The sequence below is a fragment of the Dendropsophus ebraccatus genome, chromosome 3 (assembly GCF_027789765.1).
Source record: "Dendropsophus ebraccatus isolate aDenEbr1 chromosome 3, aDenEbr1.pat, whole genome shotgun sequence".
NCBI classification, from domain to species: Eukaryota; Metazoa; Chordata; class Amphibia; order Anura; family Hylidae; genus Dendropsophus; species Dendropsophus ebraccatus.
Window position 1 is genome coordinate 47675669 of NC_091456.1, and position 27338 is coordinate 47703006.

Genomic DNA, 27338 nt, shown 5'->3' on the forward strand with positions numbered 1-27338 from the left:
GCGAGCAGAGTCGCGGAAGCCCTCCCATAGACACAAGCAGGCGGGATTCAACCAAATTTGCTCAGTGTGAACTGGCCCTTAGAGTGTAATGTGAAACTGAATCTTTCTCACGCATATTTAGGCAATGTTCACACAATGTACACTACCGTTCAAAAGTTTGGGGTCACATTGAAATGTCCTTTTTTTTGAAGGAAAAGCACTGTACTTTTCAATGAAGATAACTTTAAACTAGTCCTAACTTTAAAGAAATACATTCTATACATTGCTAATGTGGTAAATGACTATTCTAGCTGCAAATGTCTGGTTTTTGGTGCAATATCTACATAGGTGTATAGAGGCCCATTTCCAACAACTATCACAGTGTTCTAATGGTACAATGAGTTTGCTCTTTGGCTCAGAAGGCTAATTGATGATTAGAAAAACCCTTGTGCAATCATGTTCACACATCTGAAAACAGTCTAGCTCATTACAGAAGCTACAAAACTGACCTTCCTTTGAGCAGATTGTGTTTCTGGAGCATCACATTTGTGGGGTCAATTAAACGCTCAAAATGGCCAGAAAAAAAAGAACTTTCATCTGAAACTCGACAGTCTATTCTTGTTCTTAGAAATGAAGGCTATACCATGCGAAAAAATTGCTAAGAAATTGAAGATTTCCTACAGCGGTGTGTACTACTCCCTTCAGAGGACAGCACAAACAGGCTCTAACCATAGTAGAAAAAGAAGTGGGAGGCCGCGTTGCACAACTAAGCAAGAAGATAAGCACATTAGAGTCTCTAGTTTGAGAAACAGACGCCTCACAGGTCCCCAACTGGCATCTTCATTAAATAGTACCCGCAAAACACCAGTGTCAACATCTACAGTGAAGAGGCGGCTGCGGGATTTTGGGCTTCAGGGCAGAGTGGCAAAGAAAAAGCCATATCTGAGACTGGCTAATAAAAGAAAAAGATTAAGATGGGCAAAAGAACACAGACATTGAAGAAGACTGGAAAAAAGTGTTGTGGACGGATGCATCCAAGTTTGAGGTGTTTGGATCACAAAGAAGAATGTTTGTGAGACGCAGAACAAATGAAAAGATGCTGGAAGAATGCCTGACACCATCTGTTAAGCATGGTGGAGGTAATGTGATGGTCTGGGGTTGCTTTGGTGCTGGTAAGGTGGGAGATTTGTACAGGGTAAAAGGGATTCTGAATAAGGAAGGCTATCACTCAATTTTGCAACGCCATGCCATACCCAGTGGACAGCGCTTGATTGGAGCCAATTTCATCCTACAACAGGACAATGACCCTAAACACACCTCCAAGAACTATTTACAGCAGAAGCAGGCAGCTGGTATTCTATCATAGGTAATGGAGTGGCCAGCGCAGTCACCAGATCTGAACCCCATTGAGCTGTTGTGGGAGCAGCTTGACCGTATGGTACGCCAGAAGTGCCCATTCAACCAATCCAACTCGTGGGAGCTGCTTCTAGAAGCGTGGGGTGCAATTTCTCCAGCTTACCTCAACAGATTAATAGCTAGAATGCCAAAGGTGTGCAATGCTGTAATTGCTGCAAAAGGTGGATTCTTTGACGAAAGCAAAGTTTGATGTAAAAACAATGTTATTTCCAATACAAATCATTATTTCTAACCTTGTCAATGTCTTGACTCTATTTTCTATTCATTTCACAACATATGGTGGTGAATAAGTGTGACTTTTCATGGAAAACACAAAATTGTTTGAGTGACCCCAAACTTTTGAACGGTAGTGTAAATTTAATTGAACAATGTCCGTTGTTGCAAGCCATCATTTAATGACAGCGGCCACACTTTACAATGTCTGCTAAAGTTAATTCGAATGCAGGCGCATCCGAATGTGCTTGCGTTCCAATTCAAAAGAAGTGATGTTTATCTGGTCGATACTGTAAAGGGACCACCCACCAAATGGAGGTTATTATCTACAGGGGCCACCTATCTAAAGGTATTTACAAGAATGACCAACCTAACGGTGAAGTAATCTACTCAGACCACCTACCTAATGAGGGATATTATCTACAGGGACCACCTACCTAACAGGGGATATCATCTACAATGATCACCTACTTAATGGGAAATAATATCTACGTGGACCACTTACTGTACTTAGTGGGGAATATTATCTACAAGGGACAGCTTACCTAATGTAGGAGATTATCTATAGGAACCACCTGCCTAATGGGGGATAATATCTTAAAGGGACACCTCTCAAATAGTGGAAAGGAATTGTTTAGGACACCTACCAAATAGAAGATTATTTTCAAGCGACACCTACCGAATGATGGGTAATATCTACTTGGGACACCGATCTAATGCTTTATACCTACTGGAGCCATTTACAAATGGGAAAACTTACTGTACCTAACAGGGAGGTCTACTTTTTTCTCTCTATGCCACCTATTCCACCACCCCAACCCTCTTACCTACCTACCTACATACCTACCTACCTGCAGTGGTAACATAGGTCATACCCTTCTGTGTATAGTGCATTTTGTTCAGGAGTATGAGCATTGCTCCCCAGGACCACCAGGACTACCAGGGGCAATAGAATTAATATCCTTTCCCTTACCAAGACCACCAGGGATTTTGACATTTAATCCCTTCACTTCTCTAGACCACCAGGAATCATTACAACTACCCTCTGAAGGGACTGTGACATGTTTACTACCACAGTAAGGTAGAAAAGAGCACCAGGTATACATGCATTAACCCTGCCATTACATTGTCTTAGTTTTATGCCCACTTGAGTTTCTGACCTTATTAAAGCAACTATAAGATATTATTAATTTTAATATTTCAATGGATCTCAAGGCTTATGTTATGTTATCCCAGCAACATGTATAAAGTAATTTTTCAGTGGAATATCCCTTTAATGCCCTGGGTACTGTTACCCCCCCCCGCAAGAGCCCCAGATACTTACCCCATCTCGCCAAGTCCCGCTCCTGGAGCTGGACGGAGATATCCTTGTCGGAAGCTCGGCGTGTGCGCTGCATAAATGAGTCCAACACCCATAGAGAATGAATGGAGCCGTCATTCTTTATGGGCGTTAGACTCATTTATGCAGCGCGCTTCTGACAAGGATATCTCCATCCCGGGACCGGCTCAAGGAGCGGGACTTGGCGAGATGGGGTAAGTATCTGGGGCTCTAGCGGGGGGTCGGGCGGCTTTCACCCCGACACGGGGGGTGACAGATTCCCTTTAAATGAACTGTACACAGGGCATTAAAGGGATATTCCACTGAAAAATTACTTTATACATGTTGCTGGGATAACATAACGTAAGCGCTGTCCCGTCTTGGCTAGTGATTGGCTGAACTGGCTGTCACCCTCAGACTCTGTCTTGGAAGTGGAGGTGAAATTGCTTAGCCGGGAACCTGAAGATGAGGTAGGAGGACACCAGGGGAGCATGGATAGGTAATAATATGCTGTTTGTTATGTTGCCCCCATGGGAAGCAACATATGAAAAGTTATTCTTCAGCAGAATACTACTTTAACTCCCCTGCTCACTAGCTTTAGTTGACTAGCTTTAGGGAACCAGTCTTTTTTTTTTTTTTTACCCAGGAGCCTCTTCTAACCTTGATTTAGCATTGACCAGATTTTATTTTTAACTTGAAATCTTCTTACATGAAAGTGACAGAACCATGGATTATAGCTCTAGGTCAACATTGCATATTATTAATTTTACTATATTATCCAATCATACATATGCAAGAGGGACAGGCTACCCTCATCAATTTGAGAAGGCAGTCGTGCAATAGGTAAACAGATGGGGATGTGATACAGTACATATACTTTGTTTTTCACATTTTTCTGTGACCGTTTGATCTATACTACAACACATTGATACATTTTGTCGGATTTATCGGATAACATCATAATAGTATAATGCTATATATGATTTTCTATCAGCTCCACTACTTACATTGTACCACTCAGCAAATTTCTCAGTTATATTTCTATAAACCTGATAACTAAAAATATGCCGTATATCAGAAAAAAAAAGGAGTGTTCACATGAACATTCAGTAGGTGGCACTTAAAAGGCTTCTTTGAATTTTCAGTCGCCATTAGACAAGCAGGAGTAGGAGCTGAGGCTGGAGCCAGTCCATCCCTGAGCACAAGGCACTGTAGCCAAGGTACTGAGGAAAAAGCAACAGCTCAGGCCAAGGCAGAAAGAGACAAAAGGGGGGAGGGAGACACAACCAGGGAGTACAGCAAGAAGCAGGCAGCAAATCCAAGCAGCACAAGGCAACAATCACAGTGCAGCAGCAGCAGACTGAGCACTTCCAGAAGGGACAGCTCCTTCTTTCCCTCCAGCTCTGTTTATATTATGACAGCAAAACTCTAAAGATCTTCCCTGTCGATTTCTTCATTATCAGGTATTTATTTCAATTTTTACCTATATACAACGCCTTACGGATTCTACTCCACTGCTGCTGATGCTATATTGTGCACTGCTGGATGCTAGAATCCAGGTCAGCAGCATCCACTTCACCTGAACAATTCTCTGCTATCAGTCTGCACAGTCTAGCTATAGTATATTTATCATGTAATATGAGATTGACATATTTGATCATACGTAATATGAGTAACACATGCATTTCATTATGTCCGGCTAGATACTCTTATTTCTACTGATTAAGGACAGGTTTCTCCTGGCTCCATTGGGTGGGATAATATATTATTTTCCTGGCATATCTTTGCTTTGAGCTCTGCCTAGGTTGGTACTGTGTATATACTCAGCAGGGCAGCAACATTAATAGGCAAATCCATCTCAGTTGTGCGGAGGATATTTTCAGTTAATGTACTGTAATCCTGATTTAGAATCAATACTTTGCACAAGGGAAGCAATTAGACATCCCTGTTCTCTTTTTCTACAACTTTAAAGAATAGCAGCCTAGCTGCTGCGGGATGGTAGGGGCAGGAAATCTGGCCTTTGATGATGGGACTCCTGGTAAACATTACCATTGATTTTCTTACCCCCAATGATTCAGAAAAGAGACTGGATCACCACAGCCTTTAAATCAGCTTAGCTCCCTCAATCTCAGCAAAAGGCAGTGAATGGTTGTGGGAAAAACACAGATTAAATGGAGGGGTCAGCAGGGTTTTCTGTCACAATTTACATAACGTTACGACTCACGCGTGTTACTGGGCAGTTTCATCTTTATGTCTCTTTTTATTTTATTGATCTAGCGGGAACTATATGTCTTTTTTCATACAGTCTGACATTGTAACAATGCTGTATTTATAAACATAATAATTTGTAGTGGCATTGTGGCTATATTGTAACTTTTCCCATCTCTCACATATTCACTTATTAGAGGACAAGAAGATAAAGAAATAATGGGGTGATAACTCTTTACAGAGTTATGGAAATGATGTATGTATAGATTTTACAGGGTAGAGTGGCATGTTGAGGTATCGCAGGCTGTTTATTATGGCTTTACATAGAACTCTGGGAAATCTTTACCATATATATACAGTATATATATATATATATATATATATATATATATATATATATATCTGCTACATCTGGGAAACGATCATCTATCTTCTGGCGCCTTTTTGTAGCAGCTTTGAAGTATACCCTACTCCGATTTTTATACTCTCATATGATGTTGTTTTGGCTGCCATCTAAAATTAGCTCATCAGATCATCTGGGGTGCATAGATAATGTAATGCACAGTCAAACAGTCAGTTCCACATGCACTATACTATGCAACTCAAGATGAAAAATATATGGTAAATTAATTAATACGCATTTTATACAAACTAAAGCAAGATGTGTAAATAGCAAATATTTATAGTATAGAAAACAAATTTTTATACAAAGAAATATATACAGAGAGAGAAAGAAAAAAAGAAATATATATATATATATATATATATATATATATATGCGGTTGGTCACAGTCTATGATTAGTCTGGTTAAAACTTTTTAACATCAAAGACAAAAGTACTAATATAAAGAACAGTTTGTCACTAAGACATGTAAATTCAAAGGTTCTGAGTTCTCCCTTGTGATATGTTTGACATCATGGTTTTTGAGGTACCCTACCATTACATTGCCCATAGGTGCTGTAACTTAAATTTGTTTAGGCTCTCAGTGACACATACGTTTGAGCTGGTATGAATTATAAATCTGCTTTAATAGCTCCTTAAAAAAACTGGATGTCTTCACCTATGAAGACTGTGCCAGCTCCTATTAATGGGTGTGCACCTGCAGGACAGAGACAACCCAATTTTCCTAAAAGGGCTATTTTTAAACCCTGTACTGGGATCTCACAGCATGTTTTCTTATTACACTGAGAATATTTTGTCAACTACCATGTGACCATGGCAGCCAATCCTTACCCTCTGTGGTGATGTCACAATGGCATTATGTCACCAATGCAAATTCATTACCATTTTTTCCCCCATACATTAATTGGGGAGATCGGAAAACCCCTTTAATTCCTGGTAAGTTTTATTACTTTTTACAACATACCAATTCATATCATAGAATACATTGCACAGACCACCTGCTAGATAGATAGTAAAATACATCACTAGTAACTCATGGAATACAGTAAAGGTTGACTGAGTGCAAATGTTGAACAACCCATAAATTCTAATCTGTAATTCAATTTCATCTACTCTATACAATAATGTAATTACGGCAAAGCAAGTAGGCATGCCGAGACTGTACCATGCAGAAATGAACTTATATTATGTGCAGGTGCCAGGTCACTTATTTCATATATCAAAAGGATTTGGTTGGTGGGCTGTGGAATCATGCCTGAGATAGAGAAATGACACTTGGAATATAGCAGGTCATGTGAGTTATTACATTCCCTGTACAGCATGAGACTATGTTATGGCCATATAAATAATTTTTTGCTCTAGATATAAACATACTTGCATATTCTTGTGATCATAATAATATACGTATTAAAATGTTGATGTCTTGTTAAGGTGTTTACTGCCATCAGTGGGTAGAATATAGTCCGGCCAATAATGGAGGTCGCTCTAATTTGCAGAAATGTTTGAAAGCAATAACACACAGTAATGGCAGACATTTCATACTGATGAGATTAATGGGTGTAAAGGTATTGTGTTATACTCTGTTTATTATAGTCAGCTTTTTGATCCATAGAACAAATGAACAGAATCAACAACAGAAATAGATTCTTAAAGGACTTATTCACCCTTCCACTTTACTCAACTAAAGTGGTTTGTGAGCCGAGATCCCCAATTTTCCAAAATGAAGGGTTCTCCACTGTTGTCATAATGATATAACTCCTTATGATGTTATGATTTAGAATTCAGTTGTACTTAAAGGTGAACTCCGGGTAGCCTTGTTAAAAAAAAAAAAGCCTTTATAACAATGCAAGGTTTTTACCTATGTTCCCCCGAAACTTTACATGTGATTTTACAATATTCCTGCTCCTCTAATGAAGTTATTTGCCTGTTCCATCTGTCTTGATGTTCCTCTTCTCCTGCACTGCTATAAAACTACTTTCCCAGTAGTCTTCGCAATGCACTCTTAGAATCTTCTGTTTCTCCCACCTCATAACCCTTCCCCTTCCTACCCATGAACCCTCCCACCCCCACCCGTGTGCCACCACCTCTCTGCCCCTGTAATATCTGCATCCTCACTCTGTGCCCAGCAAACAAACTGAATGTGAAGCAATGGTCACATGATATCTGTCTCCTGGGGTGGGGGGCAGCAGAGGGAGCAGGAGACAGAGTAGATTGCAGAGAGGTCAGTTTTCTTGATTTCCTGGATGTCAATTAACTAGCAGTGTGTCAGAACTGTCCAGATATGATTATACATTATATAGAGACATCTTTCAACGTAGTTCTTAATAGAAAATAATTTTCTCTATCCAGAGTTTCACTTTACCAGATATGGATGAATGTATTTTGTGATCAATCTTGATTTTATCATAAATAGATCATACACGGATGATTATTCTTGAAAAGGCAGGAGTAGCTGAAAACTGAGTCATCAGATATGGTCTCTAATGGATTTTACTGTGAGGCTGGGTTCAGCCACAGTATTTCAGTCAGTATTTTTAGCCAAAAGCACCAATGGAACCAACAGAGATAAACTGTAATGGAAAGATATGCATCTTTTCCATCCACTCCTGGCTTTGGTTTTAAATATTAACCGAAATACTGTGTGTGAACCTGTGTGGACTTTTGAAGCTTGATATGTGCAATAACACATAAAAGATACAGAAGCCAAGTGATTACATTTTATTGAAATAACAACTTGTTATAAAAATCTGAAAAAAATGTAATAAAAAAAATGCCCCTAAAGGTTTCCGAAGCTTATAAAATCAAAAGAAACTGAACAAAAACAACATAAATATAAATGTCTGAGACAGGCGGGTGGGATTAGGGGGAAGATAAGAAAACCATGAATCACTCGGAAGTGCCACCGACTTGTTATTCACGCTGCTGTAGCTCTAATGTTTTTCACATATTGCCCTGGTAATAGGGATTTGTTTGTGGTGAAGCGATGTCATGGTTATTTAATATTTTAAAACATCCATATATCCCAGTTCAAGCCAAATCAATGGTGTATTCTATTGCTTTGGTTTCAGCATATGCCTGTCACTATGCTGCTTGAGATTATTCTGTTGTTCTATAGTTAAAAGAGGAAATTTATTGCTGTCTGTTAATAGAGGGTCATAAATGACTCTGTAAACAAGCTGAAATTATTTTATAGCTATAAAATTCCATTTCTACAGAGTAAAATGTTTGTGTTATTTACAGCTAAAGTATGATAGGGGCAATCTTGTTATACTTGAATCGTACAAAACCTAGGCCCTGTTCACATCACAGTATGGCGCTTAACTTGACATCCTGTACATATATTCTGGGAAAAGTTTCTGATATATACCTCCTATGGTTCTGATGTATCTGATGTATACCTCCTATGGAAGGTTCTGATGTATCCTATGGGTTTGGCATATAGTGGAATACATGGCCAACATGCTCCTGTTGTGAAAATAAGAACTGTATTTCCCTGCGTATGAGACTACTTTTTAACCCAGGAAAATCTTCTGAAAAGTCAGGTGTCATCTTATACTCCAGGGGTCGTCTTATAGGGTAGGTGCTGAAAAAGTTTGGAACCAGACTGGAGAATCTGCAGTCGCCGCATATGGTGGGGGGAGCTCGAAAATGGCCACATCACCTCCGTATGCAGCAATCGCATGAGTTGCAAAGCAAGCTGCAGGCATCGGGGGTGTGGAAAAATGAGTTACAGTATAGTGGCGCTGTGTCCATAAAAGCCCACCTCTTTCACTCGTCTGGCCTATTCTTGTATCCTACCAGTATTACTGCACCTCCTTCTCTGCCTCTTAGATCTCGCTGCTGTCTGAGGTTTTTTTTCATTAATATTTATTTGGTGTGTGTTGGAAGAGGGGTGGTCTTATATGGCGAATATATCCCAAACTCTATATTTTAACTGAAAAAGTTGGGGATCGTCTTACACACCGAAAAATACGGCATATATATTTGTCTAACCGAGACTATAAGTATGGAGCCTATGCGTATATATTCTGTACATTACTAACATGATGGGAACAGGTCTTGCATTTATAGTGCATTTGCTGTACACACTGGCTGTCCTTTTAGTTTCTGTTGGTCTAGTATATGTTTTATATTTTTTCTGCGGTTTAGAATCTCAGTCAATTATGCTACACAATGTATGGCACACATAGTGCCATGCAAGCCATTCCCTTTTTCCCACAAAGCCAAGCTCCCTTTTTTGTTAACACCCCTGGTCCCTTATTTTACGAGGCGAAAAAGTGTCTAAAATTCATAAAATGTAGCATTCACATGTTCTTTTCACGTTCTGGCATCATCATCTGACCACCTCTTTATATATTAAAGAAATAATCAGCAAAAAGAAGTAAGAGCAGATGTTCCAAATCTACATAAGAAGTATAAGAAAATATAACTTTAATAAGGAAAATGCACATTATTTTTACATTTATATATTGACTGGCAGGGTGACATGGCCCGGGCCCTCTGTTGCTACCATTGGGGGTTTTGGAACTGCAGGGATACAGAACCCCTGGTCCCTGGACAGCTACATATCTAAGTATATGCAGTAACAAAGTACAATTGAATAAAGGCACTTGTCCATCAAGTTCAACCGAGGGAGGGGAGAGATGAAAGGAAGGGGTGTAGATAGATGGATGGATAAATTGTATCTGTGCCAGGACCAGGGCTTGTGCAGCCATGCAGTACTATTGGTGGAAACAGTCAACTACTGCTAGTAAATAAATAAATGTACAAAAAAGAAAAAAAAAAATATTTAATAAAGTTATATGAAAAAGTTATAAAAGAAATGTAATTTTTTTTTTATTTTATTCACCAGAGAACCCCTTTATCCCAAGGCTTTTTACCAATGCCTTATGGATGCTGTACACGTTCGCCATTATGTGCTATGGTGCTATGAAGCTAGCTTAGCAGCCAGGCCCTCAGTGTAAATGACACCATCGTGCTGCAGCCTGCCATTACTCCTTGAATACCATGGTACGAGTGGTTAAGTCTAAGTGACAGGAGCACCTCCTGTCACTTACCGATCTGGACCCCCGCAGTGTGATTACGATTACAGATCATTTTAAATAACTGCTGGAGGAGTTATACTTACCTCGTTCACTTTAAGGATTTGCTGGTCTTGGCACTAGAGTTGCTGGGCTAAATTCAGAGCCCGGCCCAACAAGTTTAAGGGCTTGAGTGGCAATGCACAGTATGACCACCCTACCTCCTTGGCTCAGACAGTTAGCTGCAATAGAGTATCACTACTTATTGTACAGGAGCCAGGACTTCTGTAAAATTGGCAGGACTGGCATTTTTTTGCTGCAATGCTCAAGTCATAGAGGTTACATGAGGCCTCCATAGAAAATGCCAGCTGAGGGCCTGGCCGCAGACTGTATAATGGAGCATGCACCAGAAGGGCTATTTTACGCTAAGCAGCTGTTTGGAGCTGAGGTACCAAACAGGCATTCAGTGTATGCCTGATCACTCACTAAGTACAGACCCAGGGAGTCACTGACCCTATACCAGATTAGCCTGATGTGAATCACAAAAAAATGTAATTCAAATAAAAAAATGTAAAATGTGGAATGCTCATCGCTATCCTTGATACATAATGTATGGTGTTTTATTTCAGCATTGTGCATTTTGTGTTTTATTTCAACTGTTCTTAAGATGTCTGCTGATGGATTGTGTTCTTTCTGCAGATGCAATTGCTGCAGAGTGTAATAGTATTGCATTTCACCCCAATCCTTGGCCTACTCTTTGTAAATCAATAAGGAATCCGAAGAGAGAAAAGTAAAAGCAAGCAAATATCCTTGAATGTTTAATGCCCATTTTCTAATATCGTTGATCTATGCAAAGGCTAAACAGATACTAACAGGTTTTGCAAATCTATAGCTGCCCATTGCAGGGGTAAAAAACAAACAAACAAACCAAAAAAAAGGCAAACAATTCCATAGACTCCAGATTTATTTAGTAACAAACTCCCCTTTGTCGTTTCATTAACAAAGTATGGACATAGTAACAATGGTATGACATGGCCATTCATAACATAAAATGTTTTGACCCTCTAGTTTGCATGGTGCTTTCTATAGCTCCTCTTTTATATCTTTATAAACTTTATTAGTTTTTGTTCCCTCCCCCAAAAAATATGCAAATAAATTATGAATTCATAGCCACCATCTTGGTGTCGCTGAAACGCAATTAACATCACCAGTTTGGCGACCCCCGATGGAACTGCAGCGGGACACAGGACTGGGTAAAGTATTAGATATAGACTGCAAAGGCAGTCTGTATCTTAATAAATAGACTTAAAGGGGTGCTCCAGCATGGGGGCACTTTTTTGGGGGGAACGGGGAGGAGGTGGCTGAAATAAAAGACGTCCACTCACCTCCCCGATTCCAGCGGCGGGTCACTCATCGCGGCGCTCCGGTCCCCGACTCCCGGCCGCTTCCTGGTGTCTGACGCCGCCCAAGACACTACGTCTCAGGGCCGCTCAGCCACTCAGTGAAGGAGGCGGGATCCGAGCGGACTTCAAACGGATCCCGCCTCCTTTACTGAGTGGCTGAGCGGCCCTGAGACGTAGCGTCTCGGGCGGCGTCAGACACCAGGAAGCGGCCGGGAACCGGGGACCGAAGCGCCGCGATGAGTGACCCGCCGCTGGAACTGGGGAGGTGAGTGGACGTCTTTTATTTCAGCCACCTCCTCCCCGGTCCCCCCCAAAAAGTGCCCCCACACTGGATAACCCCTTTAAGGACAGGTAAACTTTTATAATAGGGGTAGTTAGTATTACAGGATAGGTTCTCTTTAAGAACTTAGTAGCTGAATTAGACATTTAAATGCTGGGGAGCTCTGTATCTAATGTGTAATTGGTAGATAGAGTTTTGTCAGCTAAAATGAAACCCCACATAAAAAGTGTAGTTTCACCCTAGATGAACTTGCACCTGTGTATTTGTGAATTGCAAAAATAATTCATTTCTGTGATCAGAATGACTATCTCTTAGAGGGAATATGAAACGAGGCAATATAATTAAAATCTTTGCTGGTGTCTTTTAGGCACATCAGCAGAATAAAGATCTCTATGTCAATAGTCAAGGCTATGATATTACCACCACCACATAATAACACCATAGAGGGGGCAAATATTACCGCCATATCATGACCCCATGTTACCACCACCTAATGACTGAGTAATAACATCATACTGTATACAAAACACTATATGCATATCCATTTTTCCTCAATTCAGTGGCCATATAATGATTACCGCACAGCTATTGTACATCAAAAGACTTTCACATGACATCTCCTTTGATCAGAGTCTTCATCTCATCATCTTCCCATTTGGCCTAGACCGTCATAATGACTTCTTTTTGTCACAACTCATCTCCACAAAATCTGTCAGATAAACATCTTAGGCTCTGCACTTTTAGAACACATCCCACCTCTATAGAAGTTCCCTATCTATAGTCTCCTTGTAATTCGCATTTGGTAGCCCATGGAATGCCTTAATAGTACCCCTACACAGTAGTTGCCCAGAGTGGTGTCCCCCCCCCCCCAACGAAATTACCTCATAATAGTGCCCCACATAGTATTTACCTCCAGTAGTTCCTGCACATAATAGTTACCCCATTGGTTCCCCCACGAAGTAGATAATCCCATAATAGTGCCTCATATAGTAATTAATTCCTCCAGTAGTTCTCCATATAGTAATTTATCCCCCCAATAGTGTCTCATATAGTAGTTAATCTCCTCATAGTGGTTTATCCCTGAAATACCACCAAAACTGCCCACACAGTAGTTTTTTTTCCTCTAAAATACTCCCTGGCTGTAAGCAGCTTCTTTCCTGGCTCTCACATGGTGGCTCCTCCGGCACAGGAAGTCTGAGTGGTGATGTCACTGCGCTGCCTGTGCCGGGACCCAATCTCCTCTGCTACTACTCATTTTTAGGCCACAGCCTTAAAACTTCCTGCGGCCTAGAAGAAGAGTTATGGGTACTCCGGCCTAGAAGAAGAGTTATGGGTACTCCGGCCTAGAAGAAGAGTTATGGGTACTCCAGCCTAGAAGAAGAGTTATGGGTACTCCGGCCTAGAAGAAGAGTTATGGGTACTCCGGCCTAGAAGAAGAGTTATGGGTACTCCGCCTAGAAGAAGAGTTATGGGTACTCCGGCTTAGAAGAAGAGTTATGGGTACTCCGGCCTAGAAGAAGAGTTATGGGTACTCCGGCCTAGAAGAAGAGTTATGGGTACTCTGGCCTAGAAGAAGAGTTATGGGTACTCCGGCCTAGAAGAAGAGTTATGGGTACTCCGGCCTAGAAGAAGAGTTATGGGTACTCTGGCCTAGAAGAAGAGTTTTGGGTACTCCGGCTTAGAAGAAGAGTTATGGGTACTCCGGCCTACAAGAGTTATGGTTACACCGGCCTAGAAGAAGAGTTATGGGTACTCCGCCTAGAAGAAGAGTTATGGGTACTCCGGCCTAGAAGAAGAGTTATGGGTACTCTGGCCTAGAAGAAGAGTTATGGGTACTCCGGCCTAGAAGAAGAGTTATGGGTACTCCGCCTAGAAGAAGAGTTATAAGTACTCCGCCTAGAAGAAGAGTTATGGGTACTCCGGCCTAGAAGAAGAGTTATGGGTACTCCGGCCTAGAAGAAGAGTTATGGGTACTCCGGCCTAGAAGAAGAGTTATGGGTACTCCGGCCTAGAAGAAGAGTTATGGGTACTCCGGCCTAGAAGAAGAGTTATGGGTACTCCGGCCTAGAAGAAGAGTTATGGGTACTCCGGCCTAGAAGAAGAGTTATGGGTACTCCGGCTTAGAAGAAGAGTTATGGGTACTCCGGCCTAGAAGAGTTATGGTTACACCGGCCTAGAAGAAGAGTTATGGGTACTCCGCCTAGAAGAAGAGTTATGGGTACTCCGCCTAGAAGAAGAGTTATGGGTACTCCGGCCTAGAAGAAGAGTTATGGGTACTCCGGCCTAGAAGAAGAGTTATGGGTACTCCGCCTAGAAGAAGAGTTATGGGTACTCCGCCTAGAAGAAGAGTTATGGGTACTCCGGCCTAGAAGAAGAGTTATGGGTACTCCGGCCTAGAAGAAGAGTTATGGGTACTCCGGCCTAGAAGAAGAGTTATGGGTACTCCGCCTAGAAGAAGAGTTATGGGTACTCCGGCCTAGCAGAAGAGTTATGGGTACTCCAGCCTAGAAGAAGAGTTATGGGTACTCCAGCCTAGAAGAAGAGTTATGGGTACTCCGGCCTAGAAGAAGAGTTATGGGTACTCCAGCCTAGAAGAAGAGTTATGGGTACTCCAGCCTAGAAGAAGAGTTATGGGTACTCCAGCCTAGAAGAGTTATGGTTACACCGGCCTAGAAGAAGAGTTAGGAACGGACAAGCTTATTGCTAGATACTGTGTTACCATATATACTGTATAGGGCAAATAGCCCTGTAGTGGGGGGTACCAGGAATATGGGTTTTTCAGGCTATAGGCCCCCTGGTAGCTCATATTATATTCTGACATTGATAACTAACTGACTATAAATATCAACCATCAAAGCAAAATTTGATACAGCCAGGCTTACCTATATTTCTACTTGTAATTTAAAAGCTCCCAATTGTTTAGACCCCGTACCAATTTCAGTTCTATAATAAGATCTAGTCAATATGCTATAAAGCATTTTGAGAGGCCATTCCTATTACAGTATGCCCATGCTATTTATTATAATGGTCCATAATGTACAGGCACACTCCTCTATAATTACATTGTCAACTGTATAAAACAAATGTTAAGAGCATTCCAGTGACATCGGACTTTGATCTCTGCAGCTGATATATGGAAATTCTTCAAAGAGCAACTCATAATGATGAGCAAATGAAAAATGCATAGTGCTTTACTGTTCCAAAGACAAGTAGAAACAGTGTTCTAAGAGTGGAGTGCAGCAGAAATGACTTTCCTTTATCTTTCAAGCAGAGTCAGATGAGACACAGACATTGCTATGCTTTATGTAGTCAAATCCTTTTACCTTCTCTTCATCCTATCTTTTTCTTTTAAATATTTAAAGGGGTTTCCAATTAAAACTTACTTGTCCCCTATGCACAGGACCTCTGACCTCTGCGCCCATAGATCTGCGTAGCATGTGACCCTCGGGTCTAATCATTCCCAATGGAGCTGCCGGAAATATCTGAGTGCCGTACTTCACTCAATAGAGAGTCAATAGAGCTGCGGTGCCATGGAGCTCTATCAAAACAAAGGAACCTGGGGCCAATCTGGACATCGCCATGGGGTACAGAGCTCTAACCCCCCACAATCTTGTCCACTGACCTGTGGATAGGGAACAAGTAGGTTTTAATTGGAAAACCCTTTTAACATTTTACATTTTTTTTAGCACAGTTAGAAACATAGAAGATTGTCTGTAGAAAAAGACCACCTGCTCCATTTAGTTTGCTCCTTCAGTAATTCCCTACTTATTATCTTAGGATAGATATATGTTTATCCCAGGCATGTTTAAAGGGGTACTTCAGCGAAAATATTTTTCTTTTAAATCAACTGATTTCAGAAAGTTATATAGGTTTGTAATTTAATTCCGTTTAAAAATATCAAATCTTCCCATACCTATCAGCTGCTGTATGTCCTACAGGAAGTGGTGTATTCTTTCCAGTCTGATACAGTCCTCTCTGCTGCCACTGCTCTGTCCATGTCAGGAACTGTCCAGAGCAGCAGAGGTTTCTGGTTCAATGTTTTTATTAGTTTTTTTTAAGAACAAATTACAAAAGAGAAAATCTATGAGCACTGACTTTAGTGCCAACAGTATAGTTAACGTTTAGAAACAACAGGAATAACATTCGGTATATTATATAGATATAAAATTGTGGTAACATACATTCAGCATGGTAGAATGACATTAGGTGTAGCACCTAGCAGCAGAGGTTTCTATAGTGGTTTACTGCTGCTCTGGTCAGTTCCTGACATGGATAGAGGTGGCAGCAGAGAGTATTGTATGGGACTAAAAAAACTAAAAAGAATATACCACTTATGCACATACAGCAGCTGATAAGTTTGCGAAGACTTGAGATAACAAATCTATATAACGTTATGAAACCAGTTGATTTGAAGAAAAAAATGTTTTAGTACCCCTTTAAATTCAGTTATTGTATATTTACCTACTTACCACATCTGCTGAAAGTTTGTTCCAAGCATTTACAACTCTTTCACTTTACACGTTCATACAATAAACTTCACAAGTAACATTCAGTTATGTTGCACATATACTATATGGACAAAAGTATTTGATAACGCCTCTTAAACATTGAATGTAGGTGTTTCATTCAACCCAATTTCCACGGGTAAACAAAAGCTAGCACCTACCAATGAAGTCTGCTTTTACAAACATTTGTTTAAAGATGTGTTGTTCTAAAAAGTTCACTAGGACACTACAAAGCGTGAAGCTGTGTGGTGGACTAACTGAACTCCATGTATCATTATGATGCCGGGAGTGCCTAAAGTGTACTTACTGACACAGCCGCGTGGCTGTGTTGAGGCACATAATTCAAATAATTACATAAGTATTCCAAACCTGATCTGGCATTAGAGTCAAAAACTGCACCAAGAACTGCATGCAATTTGCTTCTATGTAAGCCTTATATTATCATGAACAATGCCTAACATCCGATGGAATGGTGCAAAACACTCCGCCACTGGACTCTGGAGCATGGAAAATCTGTTCTATAGAGTTAAAGTATGAATCATTCTTCCCTATCTGTCGGCATGATTGATGAGAATGCCAAGAGAATGTTACCTATCTGACTGCACTGCACCATCTGTAAAATTCGTAAGTAAAGGGGGTAATACTATGGTTTTGTTATTCAAGGTTTGGTCTAGGCCATGGGTCTCCAAACTGAGGCCTCCCAGCTGTTGCAAGACTACATTTCCCATCATGCCTGGACAGCCAAATCCAAAGCTTTAGCTGTCCAGGCATGATGGGAGTTGTAGTTTCACAACAGCTGGAGGGCCGCAGTTTGGAGACCCATGGTCTAGGCCCTTTATTTTCAATGAAGGGAAATCTTTAAGTGAATCTTTACCCACTGAGCCCTACCCCCCTTCCTTTCCACTGTTCTTCCAAAATTCTTGTAGTGCCAACTTTTTGGTAAAAAATAATCTTTTATAGTGCAGCAGCTATGTAAATGAGGTGGGGCCTAGAGCATTCCTGCCCTAGGCCTGCAACATCTCTTGGTTCTTCTTCCTCGGGGACTTCTATATACACAGCATTGATCATATATATATACAGCACTGATCAATGTGATTAGTGATACATTGCTTTGGGCTGCTGCAGCCCAGAGCAATGTATTGCTGAGCTGGGATCAGCGTCAGTACAACGCTGAGGCCCAGCCGGGCAGAAGAAGAAATGCGACCTACTAGACACCAGGAATGTGCAGTTCACAGCATTTAAATGTAGCTTTTAGGTTTGACAGCTGCATTTAAATGCTTAAATAGAAGTCATGGTGACGGGGCAGCATCGGCTAATAGAGGCGCTGATAGCAGCCGGGAAAGGTACTATTCTGAACGGGGTCCCGCGCGACCCCTCTTTGAACCCCCCTTGCGCCACCATGATGTACGGGGTACATCATGGGAAAGGAATGGGTTAAGATACTGTAGCAGAGACTTCCTGTTCTCTGCACATCATTTCCCAGCAGTGCCTTTCTTATCAGCACAGACAGGACTAGAGTGAAAGGTGACACCAGTGTATAGATAACAGGTACACACAATAGCTGTTGCTCACAGCTCAGCAACCCTAGAACCCTGTAGAATGGCCTCCATAAAGGTCACTGAGCACATCAGAAAATCTTTTGAATTTATATGAATATGACCAGTTCTGTACATTGTGCATGTGGTCCTTGGGGCTTGCTGTAAAACATATCACTAAATGTTAAATAAGATCAGGTAGGATAGCAGCCCCCATAATACAGTACAAAAAATTGCTAAAAACTCTGACTCTGATCAGTAAAAGAAAATCTAGGTGATGAAATTACCTTTAAATACATGACACGTAGCTTTCTATTATCCTTTCTGTCAATCATGCCTTAAGGTTGCTTTTAATGAAGACATTGCATATATAGGCTATGGGGGAGATTTATCAAACATGGTGTAAAGTGAAACTGAGCCAGTTTTACTTTACATCATGTTTGATAAATCTCCCCTTATGTGTCTTTTATAGGCAAAATAACGGCTGTTGTTTGATAATGAAGGCCGTAAATAATGACCATGATAATTATTGACGGCTGCCATTGTAAAATAACGTCCGTTATTTTGTATAAAAAGACATTGTGGTAACATAGCCAAAATCTGGTATTTATAGACAATGCATTATTGCCCCCCTCTGGCTTGTAACTTTTTTAAGCACACATTAAGTGATAATAATTCTAGGCTATCCACATGTTACTGCACAAATACATTGGTTGCATATAACAGCGTCCGGAATGTTGTCAGGTATGCAGCCTAGTAGCGGCCACAAGGTAATGAATCTGATTTACACACAAGACAAAATAGCAGCTGGTGTCTCTAACACAATTAGACATTGTCTACTTAACAGCAAAAAACAGATTAGTCCGTGTCCTGGATTTGTTGGGGGGTGGGGGGTGGGGAATTATAAGCTTCTGTTCCAACATATTTAACATGAAGAACAGTCAGTAGGTCCCAGGCTACGACTAGTATTAAGCTAAGTTCACACAATGTAAAAATAAGTGCAAATAACGTCCGATGTTTCAAAACAATGGCTGTTGTTAATGAACTTGAACATTAATAACACCGGTTGTTTGCACTTATTTTTATATTGTGTGAACATAGCAGTGCACCATAGTATAAAAATAAATTCCTAATCAAACATTTAAAAATTGTTTTTCTAAGCCCAACCATCATTTTAAGCAAAACAACCATCTTAAAACAACTCTTTCCATTGTAGTCTGACTGACGTGATGCTTTGCTAAAGTGTGTTATTAGTAATGAAATTTACCCATTGCTTTATTTTATTGCTACAGTTCTGAATAGACCATGGCATGCCTCTTTGGACCTTTTTTCCTATTGAGATCATTTGTGAAACAAAGCAAAATGGAGAAAAAAATATATATGTGCTTTTTTTAAGAAGATATTTTCACATGATTGTTGTAAAAATTACATCTTAAATATAGGTTTGCTTTCATATATATTGTAGTGGTGCTACTCAGCACTACATCACTAACCCCACTGTTCACCATGAAGCTCGGACTGTTAAGGCGGCCATACACCTTCATTAACTGTCGTCCTGCAGTTACAGTGTCTCCCCATCCTCCCCATCCACATATCTTTCAATCTAATTAATTGTTTGCTAGTTGTGATATGTATGTAATAAGAGATTAAAGAGGATGTACCACCCGGTACATCCTCTTTAACCTTAACCCACAGATTGATCGGCGCCGGAACGGGGAAGCCGGTGCCGCGGTCCGTTTTTCGGACCGCCTCCCGGTTCCCGTGCACGGCGCCATTCGATCCAGCAGTACCGGCTGGTGCTGAAGCACTGGAGGCCGGCCCCCAGTGGGTGGGTATTCCCTCCCCTGTATGACGTGGCTCGCTTAGAATGAATGGAGCCGATCGATCCGTGGGTTCAGATTAAAGAGGAGGTACTGGGTGGTACTGTACATCCTCTTTATTATATACTATAACGTACTATAACGTACATGGAGGAGGACTCTAAAACAAAAAACTATAGCATAAAACCTACAATCTATTTGGAAATTTAGAGCATTTCATTCTCCTAAAATAACAAAATAAAAATTCAAGATTTCCTTCATCCATCTGTATTCAATAGCCTTAGGCTATGTTCACACAATATATTCATTTCATTAACAAATCAATTAAATTAATGCAATCCCATTACTTTCAATGGGACAACGGCCATAGTGTATACGCACTGTATACACTACGGTCGTTGTTCACTGCGGCTACTGAAAATAATTTACCGCCTGTGCATACAGTGTAAAGTAAAGCTGCCAGCCGTACTTTATACATCTGAAGGTGCCCGCAATCCAAATAGTAAAAAGATAATGTTCCTACGGCTGCTATTGCATATAGTCACAGCTGACAATGCAAAAAAAAGGAAGAAGAAACTGCCTGTAGAGACAGGATTGTGTGGACACAGATCTGACGAAGGGTACAAAAGTACTGGCTGCAATAAAGGTTCCTAGTAGAGATGAGTGGATTTCCCGAAGTTCGGGTTTGTATGAACCTGAACTATCGGCATCTGACTCCCGCTGTCTGCCATTGGCATAGGCTGTATCCCAGTCTTCTAGGCGGTTCTTAGGCTGTATCCACCCACTGCACGGAGCGGGCAATAGTTCATACGAACCCGAACCTCGGGAAATCCGCTCATCTCTAGTTCCTAGCAGCACAGTGGCCTCTATATCCCTTAAATGGAAGAAGTTTGGAAACAGGACACTTCCTAGCGAAGGGCCCTAGCCCTTAGAAATGACCAAGAACCCAATAGACACTTTGGCTAAGCTCCAAATATCCTGTGTGCAAATGGCAGAAACATCCAGTGTAGCACATCACCAATCTTGGCTTTATGGCGGCACATTGGCCACAAAGAAGCCTTCTCAGTAAAAGACACATAAAAGTCTGTCTGTAGTTTGCAAAAAAAGGAGCTTAATGACCCTTTGACCTCTTTACCTACCCAATGCCATCAATTCAGTGAAGCAAGGTGATGACTGCATCATGTTGTGGGGTATTTTTCAGTAACTGGTCAGGTTTGAAGAAAAGCTATAGTCTTAATAAAAAAAAAAAAAGGTAACCTAATCCTCTGACTGTGCCGAAGGTTAAATTTCCAAAAAGACAATGACCTGAGTACAAAGCCAAGACAACACATGAGTAGCTTAGTGATAGAGTGGCTACTATAATTGTTCTACCAGAGAACCAACTTTATCAGTAGATGCCTTCTGTTTAAAGCAAATCCTAAACAGAAAATGCCCAAAGACACACACACACACACACACACACACATACGTCAGATCTTAATCACTTAATTTTTGTTTTCTTTAATCCTATTTCATCTAATATTATAATTAGTCTGGGAAATATACAGAAGAAATCTTCTCTATGTGTCCTAGGCGATCAGCCATTTCCCCCTTCCTCCTCACTGTTTCTGGCTGAAAGATATCTGGCTACAGCAGAATTATCCTCCCTCTGTCCAGTATGTAGTAGGCAAACGGAAAAAAAAAAAAAAAAAGCTGAAATTAGTAAATTACATATTGACTCATTCCCCCAATGAGATTAACAACTCATTTCATAAAGGTCATTACCTCATCATTCTCCTTCCCCGTTTTGAGCCTACTGTCCTTTGCTAAAACAAAGAAAACTGTGTCTGAGCTGTTCACTCCGTCTCCCCTTTCTCCCCCTCCCTTCCGAGACGGCTCATGTAAACAGTTTGCCTGGTTGTCTGTCTCTAAACTGTGTAATGTGGGAGAGTTAATCTAAGGTCAAGTTACTTGTGACCTTACTGTGATTTATCCCTACCGGCCTCACAGAGTGCAAAAACAGTGTAAAAACTTCTGGCCAGGGACACTGTTTACATGAGCCACCTTGGAAGGGAGGAGGGAGGAGAGAGAGATGAACTGAACAGCTCACACACAGTTTTATGTGTCATCAGCCGAAAGCAGCGGCTCAGAACTGAGGGAAGGAGACAGAAGAGGTAACATGTATGGCATAAATTGTTAATCTCCAGGAGGGAAGTTTGACAGAACAGACCTAAACGGTCCATTCAGTAGCAGACGTTTATTGATGCAGATGAATAGTCAAGAGATCCCATTGACTTTAGTGGGGCCCATCAGGTTTTGTTTTGGTGTGCATTAATATCGCAGGATTTAAATTCACAAAAAAAAAAATGCTTACTGTACTTTTTTTTTGTCATATCCTGCAAAATAAACAGAACTTCTGACGGAACTCACCAAACAGAATCCTGGGAAGAAGTGTAAACCTAGCCTAATTCTGTATTCCTCCCTCCTCCGCCCTACCTTCTCCTCCATCTGCTGGATGGTTCCCGTTGAGTTTTTCCAAATCTCTAAAGTAGTGTCTGATTTATGGCAGTCTAGGAATGAAAAGCTAGAAAAATCATAACCCTGAGACATCTACTCACAAAGTTATAAAAGCATATTTTTTCTTTAATAACAAAGATGAAGGAAGTTTCACTCCATAAGCAGCCTTTATTTTCACTGCCATCATATATTTTATGGGTTTATATAGGTGTTTTATTTGGAGAATAAGAATTTTAACTTAAATTTTTGGTAGTGGCATCTGTATTTCTAGGGTGGATTGATAGCCTTGTCTAATATTTCCTTAGTTAGATAGTATTCCCATCAGCCAAGTGTTAACAAGAACAGCATTAGATATGGTCAAGGTTATGACATTTGTGAACAATATCCAGATTGTATTGTGTTGGTATTGTAATGATCTCCTAAACCTGGTATACTTTCTGTGAGCCATGTTTATTTAGTAAGAGCTACATATTCAGTAATGCCATGTGGCCACATATGGTACAGAACATTTAGTTGTGGCCATTCACATTTCCGCTGCTTAGTTACAGTGCAAATGAGCTCTTGGCTATAAAATGTAGAACATATGTTGCACATGATTTGTGACGATAGTATATTTACAGCTTGCTTTCTCATACAAAGGCATGTATATAGCTGTAAAAAGCCGCCAGTATCGATGATAAGGGGGAGGCATTGCCTTGGCATCAAGGTATAGGCATCTGTCGTAAACTCAACCTTAGAAACAATGTTCTACTTTCAAAAATTTCATTATATTAACTATTAATTTCTATGGCCCGATACACATATCCATACGTATTCTGTGCCACATATAGAGCAGCACAATGGCATACCTGACATGGATCATGGCCCCAACACATATCCATTACATCTGTGTGTATGGGGCCATAAAAATTATTGGGTACATGTCCTGTCTGCATTAACAGATGTGTAAAAGGGGCCTCATTCTTATTTTAATATTGAAAATTGAAAATTTTGAAAGTGGAAAATTGTTTCCAGTTTACGTCATTTATTCTCAATGAATGGGTCCGTGCTGTCCATAGTTGCAGATCTGTGGCTATGGACAACTCTACACGTGTGAAAGGGGCCTAAGGAATGCACATCAAGATTTATCAGCATCCTTCTGTACGTGTCTAGCTTACCAGTGTTAGCTATGGTTTCATGCAGTGTCAGACTGTGGTACCTAAGGTCCACCAGTGGAACTGATACTGAAGGCCCACTAATGAAAACTAGTGAAAAACGGAATGCTGACCTGGTTCCATCTTGGATTTAACTGTATCTGTGTGCACAATTCCCTTGTAAATAACATGCTTTTAGTTGAACTATAACTCTCAGAATATCCTAAACTACTTCTTCCTAAAGTTCTTAGGGTATGCTGGGAGTTTCTGAGGGAACAACCCTATAAACCATAACATAAAAAGGACAACTGATGGCTCTCTGTGGCTGCAATCTGTGGGAAAAGTACAACCATCAGCCCTGAAGGTCCATAAATAAATCTATAGACAGCACCAGTAATTATTAAAGGAGTTGTCTGTTAATTGTACTTCAAATCCCAGCATATCTTAAGGGCTGCAGGCTGTTAGTAAATGCTGGGAGGTGTCTTTTTTTAGCAGCTACACCTCCCATTAGTTGGAGTGTCACAGGTGCATTGTACACTGGATCCTTTGTGCGAGACCAGAACTTGTAGTTCTATGGAGGCTCAATGTGTAGAAGTGGTCTAAGAACAGCACTAATAGAACATTTTATGCTCTTCAATCAAGCATCAACCTCGCCTCTACACAAACTCCCCAACTGTATTGCTCCACACAGTTGCAGTGCCCGCTTTCTGCCCCCATCTAGTATTTAGGCCGCCCAATTTGGGCCCTTAAACAGTACTTAGGCCCCTTCTATGCATAGTAAAAAGGCCTTTATCTGTGCCCTCATATAGTTAATAAGCTCACTCTGTGTCTCCATAAAGAAGATAGGCCGTGTCTGTGCATCCATATATTTATTAGACCCCTCTATGCCTCCATATAGTAGTTAGATCCCTTTATTTTGTAGCTAGGTCCCTCTGTCTCTATATAGTAGTTAGATGCCTCTGTGGCCACATGTAGCACCTAGGCGTTCCTGTGTCCATATATTATTTAGACCCCCCCCCCCCGTGCTCCTATGTAGTAGGTAGGCCTCTTTGTGCCCCCATATAGCAATTAGACACATCTGTGTGCCTACCCATATAGCAATTAGATCTCTCTGTGCCCCAATATTGTAGTTAGACCCCTCTGTTCCTCCATATAATATTAGTGCACTCTGTACCTTCATATAGATGTTAGGCCCCCTTGTGCCCCCACATAGTAGTTAGGCTTCTTTGTCTCCATAAAGTAGTTTGGCCTCTCTGTGCCCTCATATAGGTAGGCAGACATCCATCTTGTAGGCATTCCCACTCCAGTAGGTAGTATGTCCCACCAGTGAAAAATAATACAAATACCGTTCACCTTCCCTCCAGTCCAGCTGTGTGGCTGGGCCCTCTTCTTTGGGCACTGTCGCGTAGAGTGGGGCAGGTCTTCTTTTCCAGGTGGCATGGGATGAAATTATGTCATCCTTGTAAAGACATCCAAATGTGTAAGAGTTAGCATTGATGACATTTTTATCTTTCTATTCTGGTCATTTTTTATTGATTTATTATTATTATTATTATTAATAATAATAATAATAATAATAATAATAATGATGATAATAATAATATTAATAGTACCAACTTAAAATAATATATTCTGTATTTATCTTTTTTAGGTGTTTCCCCAAGAAAAGCATCTGATCTATTGTAAACATGCCCGAACAAAGTAATGATTATAGAGTAGTGGTATTTGGAGCTGGAGGTGTGGGTAAAAGCTCCCTGGTTCTACGCTTTGTAAAAGGTACATTTCGAGAAAGCTACATACCAACTATTGAAGACACCTACAGGCAAGTGATCAGCTGTGACAAAAGCATATGTACTTTGCAAATTACCGACACTACTGGAAGCCACCAATTTCCAGCTATGCAACGCCTCTCTATATCAAAGGGACATGCCTTTATTTTGGTTTACTCCGTCACCAGCAGGCAGTCCCTGGAAGAACTGAAGCCAATCTATGAACAGATTTGCCAGATTAAAGGGGATGTAGAGAGCATTCCTATTATGCTGGTTGGAAATAAAAGTGATGAAAGCCAAAACAGAGAGGTGGACAGCTCGGATGGAGAAGCAATAGCAAAAAAATGGAAATGTGCCTTCATGGAGACATCAGCCAAGATGAACCACAATGTGAAGGAGCTGTTTCAAGAGCTTCTGAACCTTGAGAAACGCAGGACTGTGAGCCTTCAGATAGATGGCAAGAAGAGCAAGCAGCAGAAGAGGAAAGAAAAACTGAAAGGCAAATGTGTTGTCATGTAATGGTCTATTTAGTGCTCCTCTATCCTTGCAGCGCTGGAGATGATAGGGAAACTGCATGCACAACACTTGGCAATGCACTATTTTATTATCTGGAATTAAATGGCACATAATTTTCCAGTTTTACCTCAAGAAATGTTTGAGGTAGAAATGACTAGAAATGACTTGAAAATAATTTAGTGTAAATTTTATCTTGTTCAGTATCACTTAATAGGACTAAATTGTAATTTCCAGCATGCAATTTGCTAGAAATGCATAGGGGGGGGGGATTCAGATTTTTTTTATTTATACATAGAGACTGAAAACATGAATCTGCATGTGATAATCATGCATATACAAATAATATTATTAGGGTTAAAACAACACTAAACTATCCTGTCTATTGCTATAGGCCAGGATTTCTGCTTTCACAGCTTGTACGGTATATTTGAGGTTTACAACCTGAGGAAATATTAAACGCAAATGACTATGTACCTTCCATGCATGATAGACATGTCCACACTACAGCTCAATTCATTTTAGCAGATTTTATATAAAAAAAAACAAAAAAACATATATATACATAACACATAGACAGACATGTTTTATTTGTGCTTTTTTTTTCTTACTACAGATTGCCTTAACCAAATTTCTCTCTTTCCAGTTACTTTTTACAGGGATTAGATCATGTGCTGATGTAAAGCCAGCATTTACACCAATGAATGCAATCCACAGTGATCTGTTCAGAGTGGACGTTCACCTGTGAAAATCATGTTACTGTTTTTGTGTCTTGATACTTAGGTCATTTTGCTTTACTTATTTTGTAATGTTCTTGAGGTGAGCAGTCTTGAGAGCTGTATAAATGGTTCTGCTGGTTTCTTCTTAGACTCTATCAGTACTGTCAGCTGTCTAAGGGTATGTTCACACTGAGAAATAGGCAACTGGCAAGTATTCAGTGAGGAATTGAAGAGGAAAGTTTTCTGCTTGAAATTCCTCACCTATTCATCTCTAGCAGAATAGAAGCACAATTCGAGTGGAATTCGAGCGGAATACAAGTGGAATTCAAGCGGAATACAAGCAGAATTCAAGCAGCATTTGACTTCTATTGGATTCCTCTAGCGGAATCCACCCAAATGGTGCACGCACACAACGGAATGGCAACGGAGTGCCCGTCGTGCATTCTGCAGCTCGCACCCACCCATGTCATAGACCCCATTCTATCAACAAGTGGGGTCCGCCCTCCATCCAAAGAATGAACATACTTTGGACGGACGGCGGAATCCGCCTGTGCATAGAATAGAGTCTATGACATGGGTGGAGATGCGCGCGTCCGCCTCATTCTGT

General features: G+C 40.7%; 1 protein-coding gene across 1 annotated transcript; it reads left to right on the top strand.

The window, feature by feature from the left end:
- Positions 1-4308: 4308 nt before the first annotated feature.
- On the top strand, positions 4309-26187 carry DIRAS2 (DIRAS family GTPase 2). The gene is made up of 2 exons (XM_069964222.1): positions 4309-4389; positions 25382-26187. The coding sequence occupies exon 2, from the start codon at positions 25419-25421 to the stop codon at positions 26016-26018; it is 600 nt and encodes a 199-aa protein (XP_069820323.1). The 5' UTR covers positions 4309-4389; positions 25382-25418; the 3' UTR covers positions 26019-26187.
- The last annotated feature ends 1151 nt before the right edge of the window (positions 26188-27338 follow it).